The sequence below is a fragment of the Bubalus kerabau genome, chromosome 2 (assembly GCF_029407905.1).
Source record: "Bubalus kerabau isolate K-KA32 ecotype Philippines breed swamp buffalo chromosome 2, PCC_UOA_SB_1v2, whole genome shotgun sequence".
NCBI lineage: Eukaryota > Metazoa > Chordata > Mammalia > Artiodactyla > Bovidae > Bubalus > Bubalus kerabau.
The window spans coordinates 56,807,830-56,835,159 of NC_073625.1; the positions used below are offsets into that span (position 1 = coordinate 56,807,830).

General features: G+C 40.8%; 1 protein-coding gene across 6 annotated transcripts in view; it reads left to right on the forward strand.

Moving 5' to 3' along the window:
- The window catches only part of APP (amyloid beta precursor protein), a 307,623-nt gene that overhangs the window by 266,316 nt on the left and 13,977 nt on the right, over positions 1 to 27,330 (forward strand). For 3 of the 6 annotated variants that reach the window (XM_055567762.1, XM_055567760.1, XM_055567757.1), the window contains 3 exons: positions 9,867 to 10,088; positions 18,449 to 18,502; positions 25,245 to 25,345. In XM_055567762.1, coding sequence (XP_055423737.1) covers positions 9,867 to 10,088; positions 18,449 to 18,502; positions 25,245 to 25,345 — 377 coding nt within the window. The remainder of the gene's footprint in view (positions 1 to 9,866; positions 10,089 to 18,448; positions 18,503 to 25,244; positions 25,346 to 27,330) is intronic. The other 3 variants (XM_055567763.1, XM_055567759.1, XM_055567761.1) reach the window with 1 other exon arrangement.

The window sequence follows — 27,330 nt, forward strand, 5'->3', positions numbered from 1 at the left end:
ATGAATCAATTAGCATGCACTGTCTTGACTGCATAGCAGAGAATGACTGCTAGCTCTTGAGAAGGGCACTGCTGCCCTTTCCTTTGGATTCCTTTCATCCCCCTAGGATGTCTCTTACCCAAGTAAGAAAGATTCCTCTCACAAGTTTGGGAGAGGGTGCAGATCAGACAGGGCTTCCCTGGTGGCACAGACGGTAAAGAAACTGCCTTCAATGCGGAAGACCCAGCTTCGATCCCCGGGTGGGGAAGATCCCCTGGAGAGGGAAATGGCAACCCATTCCAGTATTCTTGCCTGGAGAATCCCATGGACAGAGGAGCCTGGTGGACTACAGCCCCTGGGGTCACAAAAAGCCAGACATGACTGCACGCAGATCAGACAGGACCCCAGGTACAGTGTACAGGTTGGATAGGACACAGCGGTAGGGGCTTCATTCAGACCCCCTCCCTTGTCACATGCAGCTGGGGGTACAAGGTGGAGCTGAAATCCAGTCTACACATAGCATGACAAGCCTGTGCCCTTGTGACTCAGTCCCCAAAGAAAGCATCCCGTGGGCTGGTAAGGGCCTGGCCTTTCTCAGGAGTAAAGGTGATGTTTTCATCTCCAGCTGCTCTCTCTTAGTTGGTTCAGAGCCCAGAGCCGAGATGGAGAAAACGGGACATGATGGGTGGGTGCCTGGAACACCCCAGCACCTGCAGTGAAGGCTTCAGGGAAATATGTGCTCAGACTGTATACAGCTGCCAGAATGACTGTGCATTTATAAAAAATGTATTCACAGGCAGTTAAACTGTCACTTGAGTACTTTGTAAAAATAATCTTCCTCCTCCTTTCGTGTGCTCACTAAAAGCTAAGCAATTTTTTTTAAAGGAAATGTGATACTGATCCAGATAGAGCCAACCTCAGGTTTTATTTCATGTTTCCAATTGACTATATAGCTGAGGACTTCAGAGTAAAAACAAACAATAAAGTGGACCCACTGCAGAACAACCTTCCAGAGAACCGAGAAATACATAGTGTGGAATGAACTGGAGAGAAGTTGATTTCTTGTGATTTCATCTCTCTACGTCGTCAAATCTGATAACTCCAATTCTAGGCACCTTCTTCCCTATTCCTGAAAAATTCAGTCTCCTTGACCACAGTCATAAAAAATTAAATAATGAAGTGATGATGGGATGAGATGAAATAGCTGATTCCCTAAAGAATAAAAAACTATTTTAAAAATTGCTCTTGGTGGGATGGCAAGTGAATTATTGTTTCTTTTATTTTCTCTATTTCTTGCACTGAATTTGACTGTAGCTAATTACTGCCAAACTACATTTTTATATAAAGAGGAATCACAGTGAAGTTCTACCTTATGCTGGAGGAGGTTTGAAGAGAAAAATTCTATATAATTGTGGGGACTTCCCTGGCAGTCCAGTGGTTAAGACTCCACACTCCTCATTTAGGGGCCCAGGTTCGATCCCTGGTCAGGGAACTAGATCTCACATGCTTCAACTAAAGACCTGATGCAGCCAAATAAATAAATAAAACTTTAAAAGAAAGAAATTCCATATAATCATCATTACTTTGAAACTCCTTGAGCTTAGCCATAAAAGCATACATCTCTCAACTAGCCTAAGACAGCCAGTTTTTCCCCTAGCATGTGAAGAGATAGCTATTTGCTGTGTTAAAGACCACAAGAAATAATTAACTTTTGTGTAAGGGATGCAGGCATAAAAATCACATTTATTTTTATCTTAGTTTGTAGAAGACATATAGCTTGTATCTGCTTAATGTACATAAATGTATTTTCACTATATATATACATATACATACATATACATATATTTATTTTTTTTAAGAATTTACTTTTGGCTGCATTGGGTCTCATTGCTATGCACGAACTTTCCCTAGTTGTGGTGAGAGGGGGTTACTCTCTAGTTGCAGTGCCTGGGCTTCTCATTGTGGTGGCCTTGCTTGTTGCAGAGCACAGGCTTTAGGGCACTTGGGCTTCAGGAGTCATGGCACACAGGCTCAGTTGCCCCTCAGCATGTGAGATCTTCAGGACCAGGGATCAAAACAGGGTCCCCAGCATTGCAAGGCAGATCGCTAACCACTGGACCACCACTATATGTACAGTGGTCACTGGACCATCAGTATATATTCCTTCACTATATATATTAAGCAGAAGAAAGCATCCACATATGTAGAGGCTAAAGCGGGCACTACAGTTTTAGTGCCATAGTACTGAAGGTTTATATATATATTTATTTATTGGGCTGTGGTACTTGGGGTCTTCAGTCTTCATTGTAGCATGCCAGATCTTTAGTTGTGGCATGTGAACGCTTAGTCACAGCATGTGGGATCTAGTTCCCTGGCCAGGGATCAAACCCAGGCCTCCTGCATTTTAAGTCTTAGCCACTGGACCATCAGGGAAGTCCCTGAACTTTTTATAATAATGTACTTCCAGACTTAAAGAATAGTTCTGAAAACATTGCATAAAATTTCTTTTTTTAAAAGTAACTTGCAAAAAAGATGGGAAAGGAGAGCTTCCCTAGTGGCTCAGTGGTAAAGAATCTGCCAGCCAATGCAGGAGATGCAGGTTCAGTCCCTGGTCCGGGAAGATCCCACATGCTGTGGAGCAACTAAATCCGTGCACCACAACTAATGAGCCTGTGCTCTGCGACAAGAGAAGCCACCACAATAAGTCCATGCAACAGTGAAGACCCCGCACAGCCAAAAATAAATTTAAAAATTCTTAAAGCTGGGAAAAAATAAAAAGCTAGTAATTTTGTACCTTGAAAAAAAAAAGTAAGTAATTAACTTGCAGACATCTTGGCCCTTTACACCTAAATTTTTCACCACGGGTTATTTCCTCAAAGCAAGGACATTTCTTTATATATGCGAGTCACAGCCTCAACACAGCGTACTATGAGATTCTTCCTATGATATGTAAACTTGGTTTTTAGGCTACATTTTAGAATATTTTTTCCCCGAAGGGTTGCTTAGGCTCCCATCTACCCAGCCAGGCGGGACCAAGACTCCTAATGTAGTTGGAAATACAATCAGGACGTTGGCAAAAGTTCCACAAGTAAACATGAAAAGGAACTCTTCACTCTGTGTTTAGAAACCGGGGAACCTGACTGACATCAGAAATCTCTTGATTTCTGGTGGCCATGGGTAAATTCTAAGTTCTTTGATCTGTGTTGTTTGAAAGTCAAAAGGAAATTTCTCTTGACAGGGGACTTCAGTATCCTCCACCTTAAGCAAAACAAATGATGCTTCAGGAAAATATCACTTGCAATAAGGAATATTCTCACATAAGATGTGCAACTATGTCTGTATCTCCTTGGGGATACTTTGTTGCCTTAAGTGGACAAAGCATGTTCCATGTAAAATCCGTGTCCAAGAAACCACTAAAGAAAAATAAACCCTGATTCACAGTGGAGTCTGAATTTTGAGACCGTGAGAGATTTTTCGGGATTGATAGTGTAGCTAAAAATAAGAGGACTGACCCAGTTTGCTGGGAGGTCAAAATGAAAACTAGATTTGTGTAACAGTATTGCTTTGTGATAATATACCTTATTTTTTCCTCTTGTTGGAACATATGGCAGCATTGACTATTTAAAGAGCTCAAGATCCAGAGCAGTCTAAATTATCTTAAATCTGACTCAGAATCAGTGAAACCTGATGATTGTTCATGCAGCACTCATATTTATGCCGGTCTACCAGAGAAGGGGAACTCTAAAAAATGTGGGAGGTGGATGAGAGGAGAAACTGCTGTTGAGGGTAGACCATCACGGCAGGAGTGACAGGTAAGGTCTCACCTGGAGAGGGGAGCAAGCTTCCCCGGTGGCTCAGTGGTAAAGAATCTGCCTGCAGTGCAGGAGACACAGGAGAGGAGGGTTCGATCCCTGGATCGGGACGCTCCCCTGGAGGAAGGCACGGCAACCCACTCCAGGATTCTTGCCTGGAAAGTCCCTATGGACAGAGGAGCCTGGCGGGCTACAGTCCATGGTCTCGTGTAGAGTCGGACATGACTGAGTGATTAAACAACATGGGAACTACGATCCTTGGAACAATTAAGCCCATGTGACACAATTAGAGTCCCTGTGCTGCAACAAAAGAATCTCAAGTACTGCAAATAAGACCCGGCGCAGCCAGAAAATAAATATAAGTAAAGTAACGGTCTTAAAAGATAACAAAAAAGATGTTATAGCCGGACACAGTTGCACACGAGCCACACGGTGATCTTAACCTCCCAGCCTTGCCCAGCAATCACCTGGACACCACAAAGGTTCTCCCCCAGATCGCATTTTAGACAAATTCTGCTCCATTGAAGTACAGGGCAGTCCATGCTTAGAGGTAAGTTCAGTCTTAGGGGAGAGCGCAGAAAGGAAGGATGTCCTTTGGTGCCCTCTGCGTTTTTAAGTGCATTCTTTTTCTCAGCGTCTGAATAACAATAACCTGTTTCCTGAACACTTTCCTGCTCTGGCTCCTATGTAATTTCCTGCCTGACAAACAGTCTGGCAAAAAAAAAAAAAAAGGCGGGAGGAGAAATTCATAACTAGTCTTTCCTGCAGTTTTCTGGTTCAGAAAAATTTTATCATGATGGTAGCTTGAAGGCAATAGGGTGGGTTGGGTTTATGAACATGCCTTGGAGGTGTGTTGACATCCAGGTTTCTTCTGCGACATGGTTTCTGGGCCATACTTACCTTTGACACCTTGCTTTGTTTTGAGGCCTGTCTTCTGTGAAGGGGAGGCTGAGGCCGTTGTGCAGTGATGCCTTTGTATGGATATACCTCATAGCAGTGGTCAGACTATAACATGCTTAAGACTGGCCTGGGATCAAATGTACCATGCTAAGTGAAATAAGTCAGATAAAGACAAACTATATGATGTTACTTATATGCGGAATTTAGAAAATGCAACAAACTAGTGAATATAACCAAAAAAAAAGCAGACTTCAAAATAAGAACAAACTAGTGGTTACCATGGGGAGAGGGAAGAAGGAAGGGGCAATATAGGAGTAGGGGAGTAAAAGGTACATACTATTAGGTATAAAATAAGCTACAAGAATATACTGTACATCACAGGGAACATAGCCAATATTTTATAGTAGCTGTAAATGGAGTAACCTTTAAACATCGGGAATCACTATATTGTACACTGTATGCTAAAGCTGAAACTCCAGTACTTTGGCCACCTCATGTGAAGAGTTGACTCACTGGAAAAGACTCTGATGCTGGGAGGGATTGGGGGCAGGAGGAGAAGGGGACGACAGAGGATGAGATGACTGGATGGCATCACCGACTCGATGTATGTGAGTTTGAGTGAACTCCGGGAGTTGGTGATGGACAGGGAGGCCTGGCGTGCTGCAGTTCATGGGGTTGCAAAGAGTCAGACATGACTGAGCGACTGAACTGAACACTATACCGGTTCTGGAAAAAACTGAAGGCAAAAGAAGGGGACAGCAGAGGATGAGATGGTTAGATAGCATCAGCGACTCAAATGGACATGAATTTGAGCAAACTCCAGGAGATAGCAAAGGACCAGGGAGCCTGGCATGCTGCAGTCCATGGGGTCACAAAGTGTCAGAGATGACTTAGCGACCAAACAACAATGTATTATACATCTGTAACTTACATAATATTGAAAATGGACTATACTTCACAGTTTTTTAAAAAATTGCCTGGGGACCATGTTAAATGTGCAGATTCTGTTTCCCTAGCTCAGGCAGGAACCTGAGATTATGATTTCAACAAGCTCTTGGGGGATGCCCACATACCAAGATAAGAGGTTTCAAAGTGAAGAAACTACGAAGCCCATCCATCCAACTCCCCCTAATTTTATAGATGAGGAATGCAAAGCTTAGGGAGTTCCAGAGACCATGGTCACATTGAAAGTAAAAGAGAAGTTGCTTAGTCGTGTCCAACTCTTTGTGACCCCATGGGCTGTCGCCTACCCGGCTCCTCCATCCATGGGATTTTTCCAGGTAAGAATGCTGGAGTGGGTTGCCACTGCCTTCTCCAGGGGATCTTCCCAACCCAGGGGTCGAACCCAGGTCTCTCTCATTGCAGGCAGATGCTTTACCGTCTAAGCCACGAGGGAAGCCCGGTCATGTTAAGTACCATACAGTGAACAGCATGGTTGTTATATGCTAAGCCATGAAGCAGACATGCACGGACTGTGATTGGAAAATTAAATCTGATCTCATAGTCTTGGTGTGGGCAAAGTGCCTAGCACAGATGACAGCAGATTTATAGTAGAGCTTCTCAATAGGGAAAAAATTACATCCCTTTTACAAATATGCCTGCTGCATCTGTGGCAGTTGGCAAAGGGTGGGGTTGAGGGGAAATGCATTGTTCAGAGGTGTGGTCCTCAGTGCTTTCAGATACGTAAGTAATTATTTATTAAAATATAAGAAGTGATCACGTGAGACTCTCCTGTTAGACAAGGTTGAAAAGAAATTTCCATTTGGAGGAGAGGCTGCAGATAAATGTGTCTATTTCCACCAGAACCAGAAAATAGGAGGGAAATGCTAACAGTGATGCAAGTTCAATTCAATAGGAAAGAAAACCCAGCAAGCCTAGGCATGTTCTCCAGTCTCCAAATCAGACCTTTACTAGCCGTGTTTCACAGGGGAAAAGACAAGAGGTTGGACCTCCTCTGTATGACGGAGGTTTCCTCCCTGCCCCAAATGTGTTCAAAGGATGGAAAAGGTAGTTCAGTAATTACACCTGAAGCTTGTAGAAGAACTGACTTAATGTTTATAAAGTTCATTTTCATGAAACCTTAAATGTGGCAGTAAAACTTTTAGGGAGTTAGGCAAGTGGATTAATTATTAAAAGGAGAGCATTAGATAAATTACCTAGGATTCATCTCTTTCCTATTCAGAAGCCCTTTTGTTGTAGCCACATGTTCCAGGAAACACACTCACTCAGAAGGACAATGCAGATGGTGGAGTGCAGTTTATTACACCAGCGGGCCCAAGGCAGAGTCTCCTCTTAGCCAAGGATCCCCACCAGCATTTGTGAAAACATTATATACCCTAAATGTATATGGTTCCCTGAAACTAGTCTGAACAAAGGAAAAAGAAAGATACAATCAAAGTTAACCGTGATCATATGCCTTAAGCCTAGGTAGTTAACAGTGGACAATTATCAATAGGTCTGTGGTCATACCCCAATAAGCATTATAGAATGTATGATTCTGTTCGGTTACACAGATAATTAGGGTATTAATTAGGGTATTTTTTTTAGGCAACAGAGAGCCCTGGGGCTCTTCCTTCCAGGGGCCTGGTTTTCCAGTTGGTATGTCATCTCCATAGATACTGGGCATATAGCTCGAAGTCCACAATCCGGCCCAAGATGGAGTCCTGCTTTCAAGATGGAGCTTGTTCTGTTTCCTCCTTCACTTTTATGAGGCCACTTCTCTCAAAATAAATTATCATGATAGTCTACTGCTTCTCCAAGAACAAAATATGTTAGTCATTTGAAGATGAAATCAACCAGGGATCTCTTTTGATGTTGCTTTTTTAAAAAATACATATTTTAAATATTTTTAATGACAGCTATGTGGTGAGATGTTTTTCTTATTTGCTAGAAGTATGCCTGATATGGGCTTCCCAGGTGGTACTGGTGGTAAAGGACCCACTTGCCAATGCAGAAGACAGAAGAGATGGGGATTCGATCCCTGAGTTGGGAAGATCCCCTGGAGGAGGGCAAGACAGCCCACTCCAATATTCATGCCTGGAGAATCCCATGGACAGAACAGCCTGGCGGGCTACAGTCCATAGGGTCGCAAAGAGTAGGACACAACTGAAGTGGCTTAGCACACACGCACACACATGCCTAATATATATCCTCAAAGCATTTTTGAAAGGGCAGCATACATTGGGTTTGATTGCATGTTGAATATCTGAAATTAAACTTCTTTTTGTTGTTTAAACTGCAGGTTAAATATGACCATCACTGAATTTAGTTAAATATTTCCACTTTTAACTACAAGGCTCATAAGCTCAGGTATTACAGAAGATATTTGACTACAGAGGTAACTGCTGTAATTTGGGGCAGTAACAATTAGCTTTTAGGAAAATAAAGAGTCTTGAGGGAAATGTGCCTAGTCTTTTAGTTTAATATAGCAGTTGGCAAATGTAGATGCTTAAAAGCTTTGAAATCCCAATATATGCCATCAAAGTGCTGTAATAAAATAATAAATTAATTCAGATAAAAAGATTATCCATCAGGGCCACCAGCATAGTAGAATTGTGGTTTCTCTGTGATCAGTCTGACCATAAAATTCATAGATAAAGTTTCACTCAGAATGAGCAATGAGATAATTGCATTTAGTTCTGTATTTTTTTTTTTTTTATCATAGGAGGAATTGTTTGGTACAAATTGTGTTAACAGTTGGTAAAAACCTGAGCCCTTAATAATGCCAAGAAGTCGGTAGCTGTCTTAGACATTTTATGATCACAGAATTGAATCCTATTCCCGCAAACGGTAATCCATCATTTCCACCCTCTTTTCCTCCTGTAAACACCACGCTGACTTCATTGTTCCAAGTGAGATGACCAGAGGGGGCTGTTTCTAAATCTCCTGTGTCACATTGAGATAGAAAAGTGGATTTCTACTTTGGTACCAAAAATGTCTTTCACGTCTAAGTGCTTTTCACTCTACTGAAAATGTAATGTTTCTTGAATATTTCATTCTTTCATTTTCTGAAAATGAATATAATAAGCCAGGAAAATTAACCACTATGGGGCTCTCTACATTTTAGCCGCCATTTGGAGGAAATTTCCTGCCAACGGTATAAGAGATAAAAGAGAAATGAGGGAACACCATGATTTGCTGCAATCTGAAATGCTGTGCGTGTTTTATGAAGCGCAGATGTAAGGTTTTCCACTGTGACAGCTCCCTTGTTGTTGTCGCTCAGCCATGTCCAACCTCCTTGTGACCCTATGGACGGTAGCCTGCCGGGCTCCTCTGTCCATGGGATTCTCCAGGCAAGAATACTGGAGTGGGTTGCCATGCCCTCCTCCAGGGGATCTTCCCAACCCAAGGATCGAACCTAATGCTCCTGCATTGACAGGCAGGTTCTTCACTGTCTGATGGTATGTTTTGAAAGGAGATGCAGCAGAGGAGAAAGATGGGATGTTTGGGTTGAGAGCCCATGAGGAATGTTGGCAGGCAGGGCTGTGTACCCCACAGAAGAGGAGGCTGGCACAGAGCTTCATGTCTGCAAGGCCACAACCAGCAGGGCTAGGGGCTTGTTGCTTTGTTGCCTCAGAACACATATCGTGCAGCCCCTGGGAGCATTTGAGGAAGACGGATTGTTTTCAAGGCAAAACAATGAGAACTGTTCAGGAGTGGAGCAAGCAGGCAGCCTGTTACTTACGCTTTTCTTGTTCTTACACATTTTCATGGAAAAACTAGAAATTCACCAGATATGTCCTTCAGCTTGAAAGAAACTCTACCTGGCTTACTGAGCCCAGTGCACTGCAAACACCCCACCGAAGCATCCTCTCCATCCCTCTGTGATCCCTGTTGACTAGGAGAATCTACCTGTGTCTGGAGGAAAGGACCATTCCAGGTTTCTCACTGGGGGAAGTGGTGCACCTGCTCAGAGCATCCACCTTGGTCTAAGCCATCCTCCCAGGGCTCAAATCCCACCTTGGGCATTGCTAGCTAGGATTCTGTATAAGTGGCTTATCTACCGTGTGCCTCAGTTTTCCTGTCTATAGGATGGAGGTGATAACAGTACCCACATCGTAAATAAAATCGTGCCCTGCAGCCGTGCCTAGCAGACAGCAAGGGATAGCCGCTGCCACTGCTTCTGTTGTAACTGTTGCTGTTACTCACCCAACACGTGGCTTTTGTTTGGTTTAGATGAGCTGCTGCAGAAAGAACAGAACTACTCGGACGATGTCTTGGCCAACATAATCAGTGAACCGAGGATCAGCTACGGCAATGATGCTCTCATGCCATCTTTGACCGAAACCAAAACCACCGTGGAGCTTCTTCCCGTGAATGGCGAGTTCAGCCTGGACGACCTCCAGCCCTGGCATCCTTTCGGGGTCGACTCTGTGCCCGCCAACACGGAAAACGAAGGTAGGAAGCCCAAGAGGGAATGACAGTAGTCTGGTACATATGTAATCTCTCTCACATTCCTAAAGGGTGACTTTCTATATGAATTTTTTTTTAATGCTTTCTCACCGAGAGGTATTTTGTTGGTTCTGGAATGAAAGCACGGTATCCAGTTAGTGTCCTTGAGACAGTGACCTCAAATGCCCACCTTCAAAGAAAACAGGTGATGGAATTACGGAAATCGCAGTTCACTCAGTGGACAGAGAAATTTCGATGGGGCCTGTATAAATGGAGTTTTGAAAGGGACCCAAAAGGTCCTCATCCGTTATTTATTTTAGTGCATTAAATTTCAGATTGCATTAAATGTGAAAGGCAATGATAGAGAAACACTCAGGTCATGAAATGTAATTTTGCTTAAGAGTTAACACAGTTTGAGGTTTAGAAAGTTAAATACAAAGCATTTGTCAAAATTAAGAAGCACATTAATCTTAATGTTACTTCCTTTGATAATTCAAAGAAACAAGATTTTCTCTGTCAATAAACTGGCACAATGGATTATATATATACCTTCTTTCGCAGGGATTTCTTAGCAAAACTTTTCAAATAGTATCTATTGGGCAGAGAGAATTTTTTAGTTCTTATTCCATTACATGTTCCAGAAGTATGAAATTTCAAACAGGGCAACACCTTGATTCTGAGATACTAATAGTTTGTTTTTCAAGAACACAGGATTTTATCTGTCATTCTTCTTTGTTAAAGTGACGACTTTTGATGGCAATATTTGTAATATGGATATTTGTAGTATGGATACCTCAAAATACAGTCAGGCACTCCTCCAACTAAATATAAATCCAGTTTTAGACCTTAAGTGCACTGGAGAAACTTTCTTTAAGAACCATTGCAAAAAATCTTTAATATAGACTGCTTTCATAAGAGGGGTAATCACCACAAATTTGTTTTATTCATTTGGAAAAACCTTTTGGTAATCATATCAGATACAAACAGCAATGTTATTTATAATATAAAAATAATTAAGACTACCATTTATAAAAACAATTCTAACATGGAAAAAATATAAGGAGATTTAGTATCAAAGAGCTGGGTGACTTACGAAATTGTATTATTACTAGAATGCTACTTGTGTCGTTTTTTTAAAGATAAATATATTTTGGTCACTTAAAATGCTCATCATTCAATCTCAAATGAGAACTGTTTGCGAAAAATGTCCAATCTCATTTTGCAAATAGAACGCACACAAGATTTCCTCTTTTCTGTTAAGATAATGGGTTGTTCAATTGACAGAAAAATAGGTAACATGTATGAGGTCTCACAAACTTTAGTAGCAAATTGCAGTCCTTTATGCCCCTTTTATACCAAATAGTGTTAAATGTGTAGTTTGTCATTTATGTCCAGGTTTTAGCTTTTAACAGAAAAACTTAAATACATAGATTATTCTCTATTTTTATTAAAAATTACCCCTGCTACTGAGAACTTATTCATCTCCAGTGTGCTTCTAAAATTATAAAGAACTGCCTATCAATTGCTTATAATTTAAGACCTTTCACATATCTTTTAAGTATATATTTTCCATAAATGAAATGTTCCCATTTAATATTTTCAGTTATGTATTGATTTTGGAAAAGTAGGATAAAGCGTACTTTAGAGTTTACCTAAATCATTTTTATGAACACACACACAAGTAATAGAGACTATAAATTGTAATTTATTTATGGGTAAAGTTTATGGGAAGAGATTTATAAAGATAACAACAGAAGCTGAATTAGTAGCAGAGTGAAATTAATTCACAGATATTAACGTTGATGTTTGTTGTAATATTCGGTATTTCCTTTAAAAATGTGAATCATGCAAAGCTTAATGAAGATAAAGATACTGTAGCCCTGTTTATGTTAACTCTTCAAATTTAGTGAAGACAAAGAAGTGCAGTGTGTAGCTCCACATAGCACAATAGAGAATAGCAAAAAGTTATAATAATCCCTGAAGGTGTTGCCTTCCCTGAATTTCAAAATTTCCCTTTCTCTGTCAAGTATTAAGAGCTTAACCGCTTCATATGTGAATATCAGCATACATGTTTCCTTGGTTGTCTTTAATGAAGGAAATTGAACTTTGCATTTATTATATTAATAACATAAATAGTACCAACAGTTAAATAAATCTGCCTTCATATGCCCTAAGTATTTTATCTTGACCCTATATGTATTCTTATACATATACATCATCACAATTAAAAATTACATCAGTTCAGTTCAGTTCAGTTCAGTCACTCAGTCGTGTCCGACTCTTTGCCACCCCATGAATCATAGCACGCCAGGCCTCCCTGTCCATCACCAACTCCTGGAGTTCACTCAGACTCATGTCCATCGAGTCAGTGATGCCATCCAGCCATCTCATCCTCTGTCGTCCCCTTCTCCTCCTGTCCCCAATCCCTCCCAGCATCAGAGTCTTTTCCAGTGAGTCAGCTTTTCGCATGAGGTGGCCAAAGTACTGGAGTTTCAGCTTTAGCATCATTCCTTCCAAAGAAATCCCAGGGCTGATCTCCTTCAGAATGGACTGGTTGGATCTCCTTGCAGTCCAAGGGACTCTCAACAGTCTTCTCCACCACCACAGTTCAAAAGCATCAATTCTTCAGTGCTCAGCTTTCTTCACAGTCCAACTCGCACATCCATACATGACCACAGGAAAAACCATAGCCTTGACTAGACGGACCTTTGTTGGCTTCATTAAAAAAGCTAATGTTCTTATTAAATAAGGCTGTTATTGAACAACAGCAAACTCTTGCAGAAGAATATTGACGGCAATAATAGTTAAGATCTCAGAGTCTGAATTCTGGTTTTCACCATCATCAGACCAACCCTCCTTTTCTAAATGTTGAAAAGTCTCCTTAATGAATCTTAAAATGAGCTGACAGTGTTTAGGGGGTTAGTCAATATAATGGACGTCAAAGTAAATGTTTCAGTAAGTGTTCAGGCTTGACTGCCAGTGCAAAACATAGCAGTCAAGCGTCTGCCCCCTTATGGATGTAACAAATATAGATGCAGACTGATACAGAGGTCCTAAATTAAAGTTTTTCTTCATATTATCCATTGGTGGGCTCTGGGAAGATCCAGGTTACAGTAAGAACTGTGCAGAAATGATTTGTGTTTACATGTAAAGCTGAGTTAGGTTCTGGGCTCACATAATCATCAATACATAAATGTCCAGGGCTTCCCTGGTGGCTCAGATGGTCAAGAATCTGCCCTCAGTGTGGGAGACCCTGGTTTGACCCTGGGTCAGAAAGATTCCCTGGAGAAGGGAATGGCAACTCACTCCAGTATTCTTATATTCTTGCCTGGAGAAGTCCGTGGACAGAGGAGCATGGTGGGCTACAGTCCATGGGGTCACAAGGAGTCGCACATGACTGAGCAACTAACATGAACAACAACAAAAAATGTAGCAGGAATTTAGGAAGCTGTGTGGGATGCAGGACAATGTTTATTTGTATGAGTTTGCCCTGTGCTTTCTGTCTAGCATCCCAGGTCCCCAGCTATTAAATGCCGTTAATATCCTCCCTCCTTCTATCACAGTGGCAGTCCAAAAGACCTCCACATTCCCCACCATCCCACACTCCAGAATGCTGTGCATCAGAGTTTAAATTCCAGCTATGTGATCTGGGCCAAGTCACAAAGTGTCTCTGACTGTTTCCTAGTCTGTAAAATGAAGTTGATAATAATTGCTAACTCAAAGGGTGTGAGCGTTAAATAAGATGGTATGAAAAGCTCTTAGTAAAGTGCTTGAAATGTAGGAAACATTCAGTGGTAGCTTTCTTTTTTAAAAAAATAGAACCAGGACCTTATTAGAGAAGTTTTACCAGCTTGTCTCAGAGAGTCACCCTATGACCTAAACAGTATACAGTAAGTCCCCTACATACGAACTGGAGTTTTGTTCTGAGCGCATGTTCATAAATCCAGTTCATTCGTAAGTTCATCAGAGTTAGCCTAGGTACCCAACTAACACAATTGGCTATATAGTACTGTACTGTAATAGATGTATAATGCATTTCACACAAATAATACATAAAAGGGGCTTCCCTGGTGGCTCAGATGGTAAAGAATCTGCCTGCAGTGCAGGAGGACAAGTTCGATCCCTGGGTCAGGAAGATCCCCTGAAGAAGAGAATAGCAACCCATTCCAGTATTCTTGCCTGGGAAATCCGATGGCCGGAGGAGCCTGGTGGGCAACAGTCCATGGAGTCACAAAGAGTGACACACAATTCATAAAAAGTAAACCTCACTGAATTAAGTAAAACAAACAAAAAAAGAAAACACGTTTCACCTTACAGCACAGTACCTTGAAAAGTACAGCAGTACCAGCTGCTTTTACACTTGCGTCTGGACACCCTGGGCTTGAAATAAAGACACTGTACTACTGAACCCTATCCTGTACTGCACAGTAAATTACAGAAAAGCGCATCCACCTGTAGAGGATCCGCCTGCACAGTGTACCCCAGACACGTGCACTAACTTACGTGACTCAGTATGCAACCACAATTCACTTCTTTGAAAGTTTGCCACTCAAAGGTTCATATGTAGAAGACTTACTGTATCCTTAAAATTAATGAATGTAACAAACCATATAATAGTCCTAAAATCTCACTCTTTCTCCCTATCTTCCTCTTCTCCCTCTCCCCAGAGCCTCGTTCCTTGCTTATCTTACCGACATGTGCTCCTATACAGGGCTATTGAAAATATCTAAAATTCTCAAAGGATTTCCTCTCATTGTTCCTGCAGTCCTTATCATCATTAGAGCTTCAAAGGCCTACCAGAATTTGTTGTTTTTCTCAAGAACAATCATTCAGATCCACAGAGAGGGTCAGTCACTCAGGCGTTCTTTTAATTTATATTGAAAAAATAAGTGTATCACAGAACAGTTTTCCAATATTTTAAGCTCTTTGACCAGCTGCGATTTGCCTTCAGGGATTTTTATTCTGTGGTTTTTCTGAGCCACAAAACTGAAATGGCTAAACCAAAGTGAGGCTGTTGTTCCTAAAACGGTTGTTCTCACGGATCATGAAATCATCTGGCTGAAAGCTTTTGTGTTGATAGCATTTGTGTTTGTTCTGTATTTGCATGACTGCCTGAACAAGCCAGGCTGAAGATCCGGAAAATGCAATGGCTACTGGAAAGTCTTTGTGGCCAGCAGTCAGCTTGTCTATATGTAACCCGTACACAGAGTACTCTAATATTCCTCCAGAGGCACGAAAGGTCTTATAAGACTGGATATGCGTGATTATATCAAGAAATAGCCCCCTGGTCCATTTTCACTTAGCCATAATGCAACAATGAACAAAGCACTTTTGAAATGGGGAAAATGAGATTAAATAATGTCCTTCATCAAACCTGGAAGCTAAGCCTTTTCAGGCCCCTCTTAATCTACGTGTAAAACTGGTTTCCTGTTGCCCTTCTATCACCTTGGGACTGGTGGGGAGGAGAGTTTATGCTGGGCAACGTTTAGCTTAGAATTGGTTTATTATTAATACAGTGAACACCAGAACCAACAAACTCAAAAGTTCTTGAGTTGCTATGCTTCTATTTCTCTCTTTTTGTAGGGGACTATTTGATGCAAAGCTGCTGCAGGCAGTGAAATAACACATTTCTACTCAAGTTTTTATGTTTCTTATGTTTAATTTACTACACAGTCAAAGTAACATGTTTTGAACACTATTGAAGTTACTTTATTTTGAAGTTACTTTCTGGCTCAAGAAGTAAATGGTCTATTTGAAAAATTAGAAATATTTATTTTGGATTGGGAATAATACACTCCTTTGTCTTGTCGGTGTATTTTTTTTTTTTTAGAGTGATGTGATTATCTTTTTAAAAATGCATAGGTGTCTGATCACTGAACACAAGAATACCATATTTTTTGAATATTTATTCATATTAAATCAGCCTCACATTGTTAAACTAATGTTTACATCACTAAAACGATTGTTGTTTATCTTCCCAAAAAACAGAACAAGTATTTATTACTGTTTTCAAATAATACATGCACCTTCAAACAAAAAGGCAGAGAAATTTATAGGCGTGATCTCTCACCCAGAATAAACTAATGATAGCTTTTTGCGGTAGTATCTTTCAGACTTTTTTCTATGCACAGTTGATGTGTTTCCATATTCCTTTGAGTAATCAAGGAATAGGGCTTCATCATTTGTAAAGGTCTTTGGCATTCATGTGCATGTTTCAGCCCTGGGAAAACCTAGATTCCTTGTGCCAGTACTGAGGTTCAGAAGAATGACATTTGCCCAGGAACACAGAAAGTACAAGTGGTGGCATTAAAATGGACCCCGAGACTGACTACCAGGTCTTCAACCACGATTTAAACCACAAACTCAACTGCTTTCCCCTGAGTCACTGTTGCTAATGATTTAACCACTGATGAAGGTTTTGCTCTGTGATTTTGGTCTTTTTCTTCAACTGAAGCACCATTTGGGCCTCTTGTCATCAGGAAGTCCTCAAAAAGTACAATAATCCTTCCGTGAACACCATTTTATAAGGAGTAATAAGGCCCCTTATACAACGGAAAAAGGATGAAATACAGAGAAACAGTATTGCTCACATGTATTTGTGAGTGGCAGAAGGAAGTAGGTCTTCATTTGATAGTGAACAGAGTATTAGTCATCCTTACAATAGGTGTCATAGATTAATTCATAAGTAGGATATTTAATAAATGCAATTTTATAGTATTGCGATCTGAAATGGATTTTTAAAAATTTTTGTTTCCTTGTTACAATGAGAAGGTAAGAGTTATTATTTCTATTAATATTTTACTTTTTAAAAACACAGCCTCAGATGTGGTCATTTGCCCTTGGTCACTTACACTATAAATATCAGGTTTGGCTGTCTCCACCCCCGTGCCTCCAGGCTGCATGATAAAGAACCAAATCACCTTTTCCTTTGGATGTATCCAAATGTCTTGGTATTCTCAGCAACATTTTTTTCTCCTGTTCTGAAGACTTGGCTTGCTGCCATTTTCTTCTCCCTCACTGTTCCTGCCAATGTGTGGCATTCAAAATTGACTTGGACATATAATCCCATCTGTGAATGCCTGGGCTGTATGCATCCCTAAGCTGTATGGTCTTGTTGAAACTGCTGATCCAAATGACATCCCGTCTAGGACACCTTCTCTTCCCATGGACACCACTGCTCACTTTTTCTTATCTTCTTACCTTTCTGTTTCCAGGGCCATACCCAAGAGGCTTTATCCCTCCTTCATGGCTTTACTGAGCTTCCCAGGTGGCGCAATGGTAAAGAATCCACCTGCCAATGCAGGAGGCGTGGGTTCGATTCCTGGGTCAGGAAGAAGGAGAATGAAATGGCAGCCCACTCTAGTATTCTTGCCTGGGATATCCCATGGACAGAGAGCCTGGGTCGGGGGGTTACAGTCCATGGGGTCACAAAAGAGTCAGACATGACTTAGCGACTAAAGAACAACAAGCGACCTGGCTTCGATGTCCCCTTGTCCATTGTTAATCCTAAAAGCTTTGTTTCTCTCCCTTGCCCATTTCTTGAAAGACCAGGGTAAGTTCAAGTTAATATTTTCTGAGAACCAGAAGCACTTTGGCAATACCAGCTAATTGTAAATAATAGTGGACACCATTGTGCCTCCTTCAGTGTTTTCTTTGGGTCAAACCCAAAATTGTGAAAGTCGACAAACACAAAAGGAAATACTCTCACTTCATACATTTCAACGGTATGTCATCTATTAAATAGAAACCAGTCTTTAAAAATACGGAGAGGAAAAAAAAAAAAACACAGAGAGGGAGATAAACTCTGGCTTACCTCTGCCTCCCTCAAACTGGGAACGCTTTCATTCGCTAAATGGCAGATTATGTGGTGAAGCTTTGTTCTCCTGATAAATTCCTATTTGCATTTCCCCTGGGGATTTAACGGAGTCCTTTTGTAGTTAATTAACTGTAAAATAAGATAAGGTTGGACAGTTGTAAAAGGAGTTATCTTTAAGATTTTCCACTGGACTGGGTATCATGTATTTTATTTCGAATCAAAAGCCAAGAAACTATCTCTAAACTCACTGGGAGGAAAACCCACTCTCACCAGCCCCTCTCCTTTGATGTTGCCGCGTGTCCTGGTGAGTGCTCTTACTGGAAAACTTAAGGAGCAGGATGGGCACATCAATAGCGATAAGCCTTTTGAAGTGGCACCCCTCCCATCCTGATGCTGGAGATTAACTGTGGTTCTTTTCTGGCTGCTCCTTTTTTTATATATGACTTGTGTATTGCACATGCTTTTTTCCCTGCGCTGTGTTCAGGAGCCACAACTTAACCATCTCGATTTGTCTTGTTTGCTTTCTGTGTGTCTTGCTTCCTGTACCCAGTCGAGCCTGTTGACGCCCGCCCTGCTGCCGACCGAGGACTGACCACTCGACCAGGTATAACCCGGGTACCCTCCTCCCCCCACCCCGCATCCCGCGCTTACGCAGACGCAGCCCCTTTCTCCGGGGTTAGTCCCTCCGCATTGCAAGGTTGGAGAAGCAGGATGCGAAAGGACCGTGGAAACCAAACTTTAAAACTCTCCCTTGTTTTCCCTTACACTTCATTTCCCAAGTCCCTAATTAGGTGATTTTTTTTTTTTTTAATTCTTTCTGAGCGTTCCTTTTGAAACAATGAAAAGGAGCCCTTCCAATGCTTGGGATTTTCTTTTTTTTTAATTATTTTTTTAAGTGGAGAGGGTTCTAGAGACCCTATCCTTCCTCGAAAAATGGAGACCTGCACAGACGTAGACTCCAGCTGGTGGCGACCTGGTTACTTCTAGGAGCATCTCGTTTCTTCCTTTCTTATTTGGTATCTGGATGCTCCGTTTCTAACTGAACCCGGCTCAAACTTCAGTTCTTGTTAGACGTGTCTTCCTAAAAATAGCGGAATTGGAATATCTTTAGAGCCCAGAAATATTTCCGTTTTATCTTTTGTGGGTTGTATATGGTTATTCTTGATGAGTGTCTAAAACACAGCAGAAGTTCCATGCCTAATTGTCCATACAAGTCCTTTATTTTTTATGCTACTTTAAATTCCCATTAACACCAGTATGGACACTTCTCTTTTTTTGGTAATTTCCCGAGCATTAAGAAGAAACGCATTTTCACCTTTGTTCTGTATTGAGCCTAGGTCTCAAATGTACTTTTACACACAACAGAAACATACACATGCCTGGTTTTGACCGCATGCACAACCTCACCCAATTGCTGGCAGCATTGCTTTCAGTGGATCAGAGAGAGGAGAGAAGTTAACTGAATTGGCAAATCTCTGTATATATTTTGGAAAGATTTTACTCCCAAGAGTGCAACCCTACCCATATTTTCCCTTGTATCCTCATAATGTCCCCTGCAGTCATCTCGGAACAGGGCGCTAACCTCACAGGGACATGTTAATGCTAGGAGTTGTTGACCTCTGATCCCCTGTTCAGATGCAGCCAGCAGCAGGGCCAGAAGCAGGAGCCTGCCCCTCTTTCTTCCAGCTCAGGTTCAGGTTGCATCTGCCTCCAACCACCGTCATAGAGGAGAAATTCAGAGTCTGCCTGTGGCTTCTTCATGCCTCTGCGGTGTAATTAACAGGGCATCAGGGACTGTGGAGGGACAGATCTTGACAGCCGATCTCCTTGATTCTATGATCCCTTTCTGTAGGGCTTTTCAGAGACATAAATTATAGTAAGTCAGGCACAGCTTCAGCTCGCCTAACGTCTTCCTTATTGCCTGTGTCACACAAGTGAATTTCAAGGAACAGGGAATTGACACATCCCCAGCCTGCTCAGCCCACTGGTAGGACCCAAGGCTGAGGGTTGGTTCAGTTCTAACTGCATCTGAGACCGGCTCAGGTTGGTCCTTTGCCTTGGGCCATTTTTTCATGGCACTTCCTACTTTATTTTTAAAGGAAGAGATGCTTCTCATCCACAGGCATACAGTGTAAATTAGAAGCACTGACTCAATAAGCTTTATTAAGTTGCTATATTAGGCACACAGGGCCAGTATGTTCCTACTGAAATACCCAGGAAGAGGTAACACCACCGAAGTCTTTTTTTTTTTTTAAACATGAAATGGACTTCTCCATACATTCTTAAATGAAAGCAATTTGTTTTAAGAGTTAGTGGATATATAGAGATGGGAAGAAGCCTTTTCTAAAGTCCCTGTTGTAACATTGGCAATAGGTCCTTTTGTTATTTTACGAAGACCCCTCAGCTGCTTTGGAGGGTTAAAAGAGTTGAAGTGATAAGGTCCTTGCTCTCAGGAACTTGAAGTAGCATCGAAGAACCACACTGCATATTTAGAAAGATGAGATGGAATTAGAAAGACAGGGAAATTCAAAGCAACAGAAAGTGTAAACCATCTTGTGATGTTTGGAATGTGAGCAGGTGGGCCATTAACCGATGGGTGCATTGCTGGAGATGAACTTCAGGATGGGTTTTGAAAGGTTTGGAGCACATCCGTTTGCAAAGAGGAGAAGAGTTCTGTACGGATGAGAGAATGACCGGGGCCAGTCTTCCTTTCTTACACTGCTGTAAAACTTGAGTTCCGCCAGGAGAGGGCCATAGGTGGGAAAGAATCCTCAGAAAGTGAGGGAGACTCTAACTCAGGTATGTTTCTGAATAACTTTATTTGCTGCGTGTGTATTAAGATATACATATGCCCTGTATTTTTTGCACTTGTAATGAGCCTTTTGGAAATGTGGATCAATTTTCCCCCTACATTTTCTATTGAATAGCATTAGTTTTGGTTCTTCGTCATCACACTTTCTGAGACCACATGCTTGAATCTACTGTGCCGAATTTTATTGGTATTCTTCCTGAACTTAGAAGACCCTTCCAAGGTTGTCCCATCACGTCATTCAATTGATGGCATTGTTTTTTACACAATCGCTGTTGTCACTTGGAAACAAGTAGAGAAAGGGCTTTTGTATAATCACAGCTCAGGAAAAGGACTTCTCCTTGACTTTCATATCTGAAATACCAGGACACAGTACCTTCTAGAATGTAGTGTCACAGAGGGAAACCATAATATCAGTAGTGATTTCTGGGGACAGTGACCTTTATAGCTACTCCCCTAGCCTTACTTTCTGAGAGAAATAGACTCTGAAGGACAAGTTACAGCATTTGACCAGAATAAAGAAGACAAATAGAGACATACCTCACTTTATTGCATTTTACAGTTACTGCATTTTTTTACAAACTGAAGGTTTGTGGCAACCCTGAGATAAGCAAGCTCCATTTTTCCAGCAGCATTTGCTCAACTCTTGTCTCTAGGTCACTTTTTGGTAACTCTCAGGTTATTTCAAACTTCTTTATTATCATTCTATCATGGTGATCTGTGATAATCATCTTTGATGTTACTACTGCAACAAGATTACAACTCGATGAAGGCTTAGATGATGGGTAGCCTTTTTTGGCAATAAAGTATTTTTAATTAAGGTACACACATTGTTTTTTAGAAATAGACTACAGCACAGTGGAAGCATAACCTTTATATGCACTGGGAAACCAAAATGTATGACTCACTTTATTGCAATATTAACTTTATTGCGATGGTCTGAAACTAAACCCCCAATGTCTCTGAGGTATGTTTCCAGTATAATTTAACCACCCTTCTCCAGTCCTAATAAAGAAAACCAGATCCTTTGAGAAAGCTTCTTCAAATGAACAGCAGGCTGTTCCTGACTCACCGTGACTTAGAGAACAAGAGTCCCAGCAGGGCTTAGAGTAGAATCAGAGCAGCTCAGGGATGGCATCGGGTGAACCTGCAAGGAAAGGTCCACGCGATTTATGTGCATCTTCTTAAATCATCACATATCACTAGACACAGTTTCAGCTTTTATTATCAATGATATTTCCCTGGTGAAAGCTTATTAGTTTTTCCCCTTTAAATGAGATTTGCTTAATGAAAGGCTCTTTGGTGACTGACTATACATGCTGTACAAAAAATGAACTCTTTTTCTGCTGAAAGCCCCGCAAACTGTTGTGCCATAATTAATAATCTGTTGTTCTGACTTACTGCATGAATTTAAAAATTTTTTGACCATTGAAAGTACTCTGGGTATCCTTTCAAAAAGAGTGTGGGTTTTTATTTTTATTTATTTTTTGTTTTTTTTTTAATATAAATTTATTTATTTTAATTGGAGGCTAATTACTTTACAATATTATATTGGTTTTGCCATACATCGAGAGTGTGGGTTTTTTAAATTTTGAGTGAAGAGCTAGCTCATTCTTTACCTTTTTATAATGTGGTTATTTTGTCTCACAAATCTCGAAGGAAAGAGTATTCAAGACAGTTTTCTTAAAAATCTCAGAAATATAGCTTTAACTGTTGCATTGTTAGATCCTGATGACAGAAAGAGGTAAGGTATAAAGAAATGACTTTAGTTCTAAAAGGACCTCAGATTTAAAAGGGTTTGTAGAAAGAGAAAAACGTACAACAAATGAGGGATAAACAAAAATTGGTGTCACAACCGAATAAAAATTTGTATCAGGAAGGTTAGAGGTCAGAATAAGATGAAATGTATTAAAAGTGCTGATCATTTTAAGGCAGGAGCATAAATAAGAATGGAGAGCCTGACAGTTCTTGTGACAGGGTTAGGGGTCAGGTACAGTCAGTGCGCTGAGTGGACCAGTTAAAAGATGAGAGAAGGAGAAATTGTCCCGCTTTGAGGGTGCTTCCGTCTTTGATGTGTATATTGAAGAGAATGGTCTTTTGTTAAAAGGAAATCAAAGCCCTAGAGAGATGAAGATGAGAAAAGAAGGCACTAGTCCTTTGTAATGGGCTTCCCAGGTGGCGCAGTGGTAAAGAACCCACCTGCCAGTGCGGAAAACGCAGGAGACGTGGGTTTGATCCCTGAGTCAGGAAGATTCCCTTGGAGGAGGAAATGGCAACCCACTCCAGTATTCTTGCCTGAAAAAAATCCCATGGACAGAGGAGCCTGGCAGGCCGCAGTCCATGGGATCCCAAAGAGACACACCTGAGCACACAGTCTTATGTAATAGCTATCTGCTGCTATATAATAAATAACCCCATAACTTAGCAACTTAAAAATAAACATTTCGCTTCTTACAATGAATTTCAAGGATTTCAGGCATGGCATAGCTGGATGCTTAAGGCTCAGGATCTCAGGAAACTGCAATCAAGACATCTGTCGTAGCTCCATGCATCTGAGGGCTTGAGGTTTGGCTGGGCTGGTCAGGTTTTTTTCCATGATGGTTCACTCACGTGGCAGTTGGCAGGAGACCTCGGTGCCTGCCCATGTGAATCTTTTTAAAAGGACTGCTTGAGTATCCTCACAATATGGCAGCCAACTTTCCCCAGACCAACTGGTCTGAGATAGATTACAAAGGAAGCTGTCCTTTGCAATCCAGTCTCAAGTCATACACCGCCACTTTTGCTACATTCTGTTCATTAGAAGCAAGTCTCTATATATACTATATATAGAAGCAAGTCTCTCTATATAATCGCAAGGGAATTAAGTCCCACCTCTTGATGGGAAGAGTATCTATAATTAGTGGCTATATTTTCAAACTACCACACTTCTCTACCCAAGTGTAAGTCCCTAGGACCCAGGTAAATCACAGGCTAATAGAACTAGAGGGCAAGATCATAGAACCACTCTCACTGATCTTTGTGGACTAGCAAGACCTGGGAAGACAGGAATAAGAAAAACATAGTTCTGATGAGCAGAAGACAGCATCACAGGCCACGCCGGATGGAGATTGACATTGATCTAGGGTCCGTTTTTGAATAGGTTGTTAAATGGAAGCTCTTGGAGCAATTGGCCAAGGAATCAGTGACATGTCACAACCAGCATGAGCTCCTGGATCTTGTCAAATTATCCCCTTTTCTCTTTTGTATAGAGTGTGCTGTTAGACTGGCCCATCATATGCTGTGGACATTGCTTTTCACTTTTAACAAGATGTGTGACAGGGTTCACAGCACCTTGTAGACAAGATTGTAAGAGCGATAGACCAAAAGCAAGAAATTAGGTCCCATGGGAGCTGAAGGAACTTGGAGCCCAAGTAGGAGAAAAATCAGCAGGAACGTGACATCTCTTCTTGAGTTTCTGATCTGTACAAGGCTATTGTGCAAAAAGGAGGTTCAGGCTTGTTCTGTGTTGGACAAAAAGTGGAAGTTACAAGGAGACTGATTTTGGCTTAGTGTAAGAAACACCATTCTAGTAGACAAAGCTGTCTGAAAATGCAGGCAAACAGATCTATTCCTCTCTTTTCAAGTAGAGCTGAGAGTTTACCTCTGGGTGGGAAGAGCAGAAAACAGGTGATTTTAGAAGCCATTCTCATCCTAAAATTCAGACTTTTGATATTTAAATGCTACAACATGTAAATCATATTTATACTGCACTCTTTCACTTTGGGTTTTAAAAATTACTTTGCGTTTTGTTTTTAAACTTCAAATTATCATCAGAAAAATTAAATTCATGATAATAATTAGTGTAAGGATTATATAGTAATTTATAAAGAAGCATTAGTACATTAGAAAATCTCTTAGTCCCACAGAAACAGTTTTCAAAAATTATGTACTGCAGTTCTTTATTCAGCAGATGAACCAGTTACATTTTGTATTAATATCTGTAACTAAATCGCTTAACTAAATAAATGATACGATTTTTACAGAGCTCCACTGCATAGATGCATGAGCATAATTTATTTGTAATAGGAACAAAGTCCCAAAGTAGCAGTTTTGTTCTACCAGGTAATTAATGCTCATTTTTAAAGCCTTTTATTACTTTTTCTGAAGGAAAAAGACACATTATAGGCTAAGCTGTAAGCCCCTAAACCAAGCCAGCATATTCTAGGAACAAATCCTTTCCACCCTCGCAACTACCGTTTAACTTCTATTTTTCCCCATTAAGAAAAAAAAATTATAGCATGTGCTTAAAGGCAGTAGAAGCCTTAAGTTCAAATTTCTTTAATCTTTAATTTCTTTTTGTTTAAAAAAGGCAGTGCTTAAGGATTTAAATATAGGGTGTCATTTTTCTTGAAGAAAGTCGTTAATCTATTTTCGTCTAACTTAGGCTTAGGAGGAAGTTTCTGGTAGGCTTTGTGTTGTAATGATATTGTTTATAGATAAAACAAATGGACTGGCCTGCGTGTTTTGATTATGGTACGATGCTTACGGTGTCATACAGGTTCGGGATTAACAAACATCAAGACAGAAGAGATCTCTGAAGTGAAGATGGATGCAGAATTCCGACATGATTCAGGATATGAAGTTCATCATCAAAAATTGGTAAGTGAAAAAAGAAATTATGCAAATGAACTTACAAAGCAGAAACAGACTCACAGACTTAGAGAATGAACTTGTGGGATGGACATTGAGCATACGGCTATTTTTAAGATGGATAACCAACAAGGTCCTAGTGTAGAGCCCAGGAAATTCTGCTCAATGTTATGTGACAGCCTGGATCAGAAGGGAGTTTGGGGGAGAATGGATCCATGTATGTGTATGGCTGAGTCCCTTCGCTGTTTACCTGAAACTATCACAACATTGTTAATTGGCTATATCCCAATATAAAATAGAAATTTTAAAAAATAAATAAATAAAAATTGGTAGGTGACATAATCTACCTCTTCCTGCCACTCTGTCTTGACAAATGACTCGCATTCCTCCTGGGCCAGAAATCCAGTTAAGGAAAAGATTAAAACAAAAATTACATGCTTGCCTATAGGCGCATGATGAAAATAGGAAGAAAAGAAAAAGAGGCTCTTTAAATGGTAGTTCTTAGTGTATGAAATGCTTAGATAGCACCACCGACTCAATGGACATGAATTTGAGCAAATGCCAGGGGATAGTGGAGAACAGAGGAGCCTGGTGTGCTACAGTCCATGGGGTCACAGAGAGTCGGACACGACTTAGTGACTGAACAGCAACAAAAATTGGTCTAGAAAGCAGTTAAACCCACAAATGACTTAAAATGGAATTAATTTCTAGTCTAGCAGCCATTTTAATTAACTTCCTGTCTGTTTTCTAGGACAGCAGGCTTTTGGTATGTTTGTGTGAAGGATCAAAATTTCAAATAAACAGGTGCAAATACTACTTAGGTTCACAAAACAGCATTCCTGGCCGTTTGCTTAACTTCACGTTTGGAACTCTCTCCCTGGGTTTCTTCGCCTCTCCCTTGCCCATCGTTCGGTTCCCTGCCCAGCCTTTAAACTCTTCCTGAGGGGCAGGATGTTTGGGGCCTCTGGAGATGGGCAGAAGGGGTGGATGAGTGCTGTCCTCAGCAGTGCTGTTCAGCAGAAGACTTGGCCAGGAGAGACAGTGGCTTCCTTTTCAGATGCACTCACCCTTTCCCCGCCCCCAAATGCTAGAATTGGAGTAAATCAGAAAACACCCATCATCCCCTTTAAGGTAGTTACATAAAGCCCTTTACCAAAAGCCTCAGGTAAAACAGTCCTTCATGATGTTAGGGCTCCTCCCATCTTAAGAGTAAGTCCAGTGAATGGCTTAAATTAATAATGGAAATAATTTGACTGCACATTCAGTAGTGAATAAAGGTGGTAGTAAAATTCTGAAAGCAGTAATAATCCTTGAGAAGGACGCTCTTAGGCACTTTATTTTTGTTTGTGTGTGTATATAAGTGTATGTGTCTTTTTCCCTTTCAAGGGAAAACTGTCTTTCCAATATTTGTGAATAAAATTTATAAATCCAAGTATTAAACTCCGACAGAAGCACCTGTGAAATATGATGCGTGCCTCTTTTCGCTATAAACGACTGAGCAAACCCAAAACTGACTTGCAGCTCAGATTTGCATTTTAACTCCCATAATCTCTTCGGTAAAAGCACACTGAACTCTTTGAAGCATGGTTTTCCTTGGAAGGTTAATCCAGTGTCAGTTATTATAGAATCAGGGCCACTCTTGATCTGGGTGATGCTGAAGAGGTTAATAAAAAAAAAAAAACCTGGGAATTCTGCTAAAGAGTTGGATGCTGGTGGGGCAGATAGCTGAAGATTAATGTGTGGCTTTGTGTTTTCTGGTGCCTGTGTCATGAAAACCCATCTCCGCAATTACACGAACTCCTGTAACGCGACAGTGGCTAGGGCTGGCAGCAGCGATTATGAGAATCGGCTCCGTCTCCTGAACTAGTTGATAAGATAATGTACTATAATTAGTGCCATGAATATTACAAAATTACAGTATTTTCTTAAAGACACAGGAAGATGTCCAGACTTACACACATTTCCGATTACCTCACACTTGTATCACTAGCTGA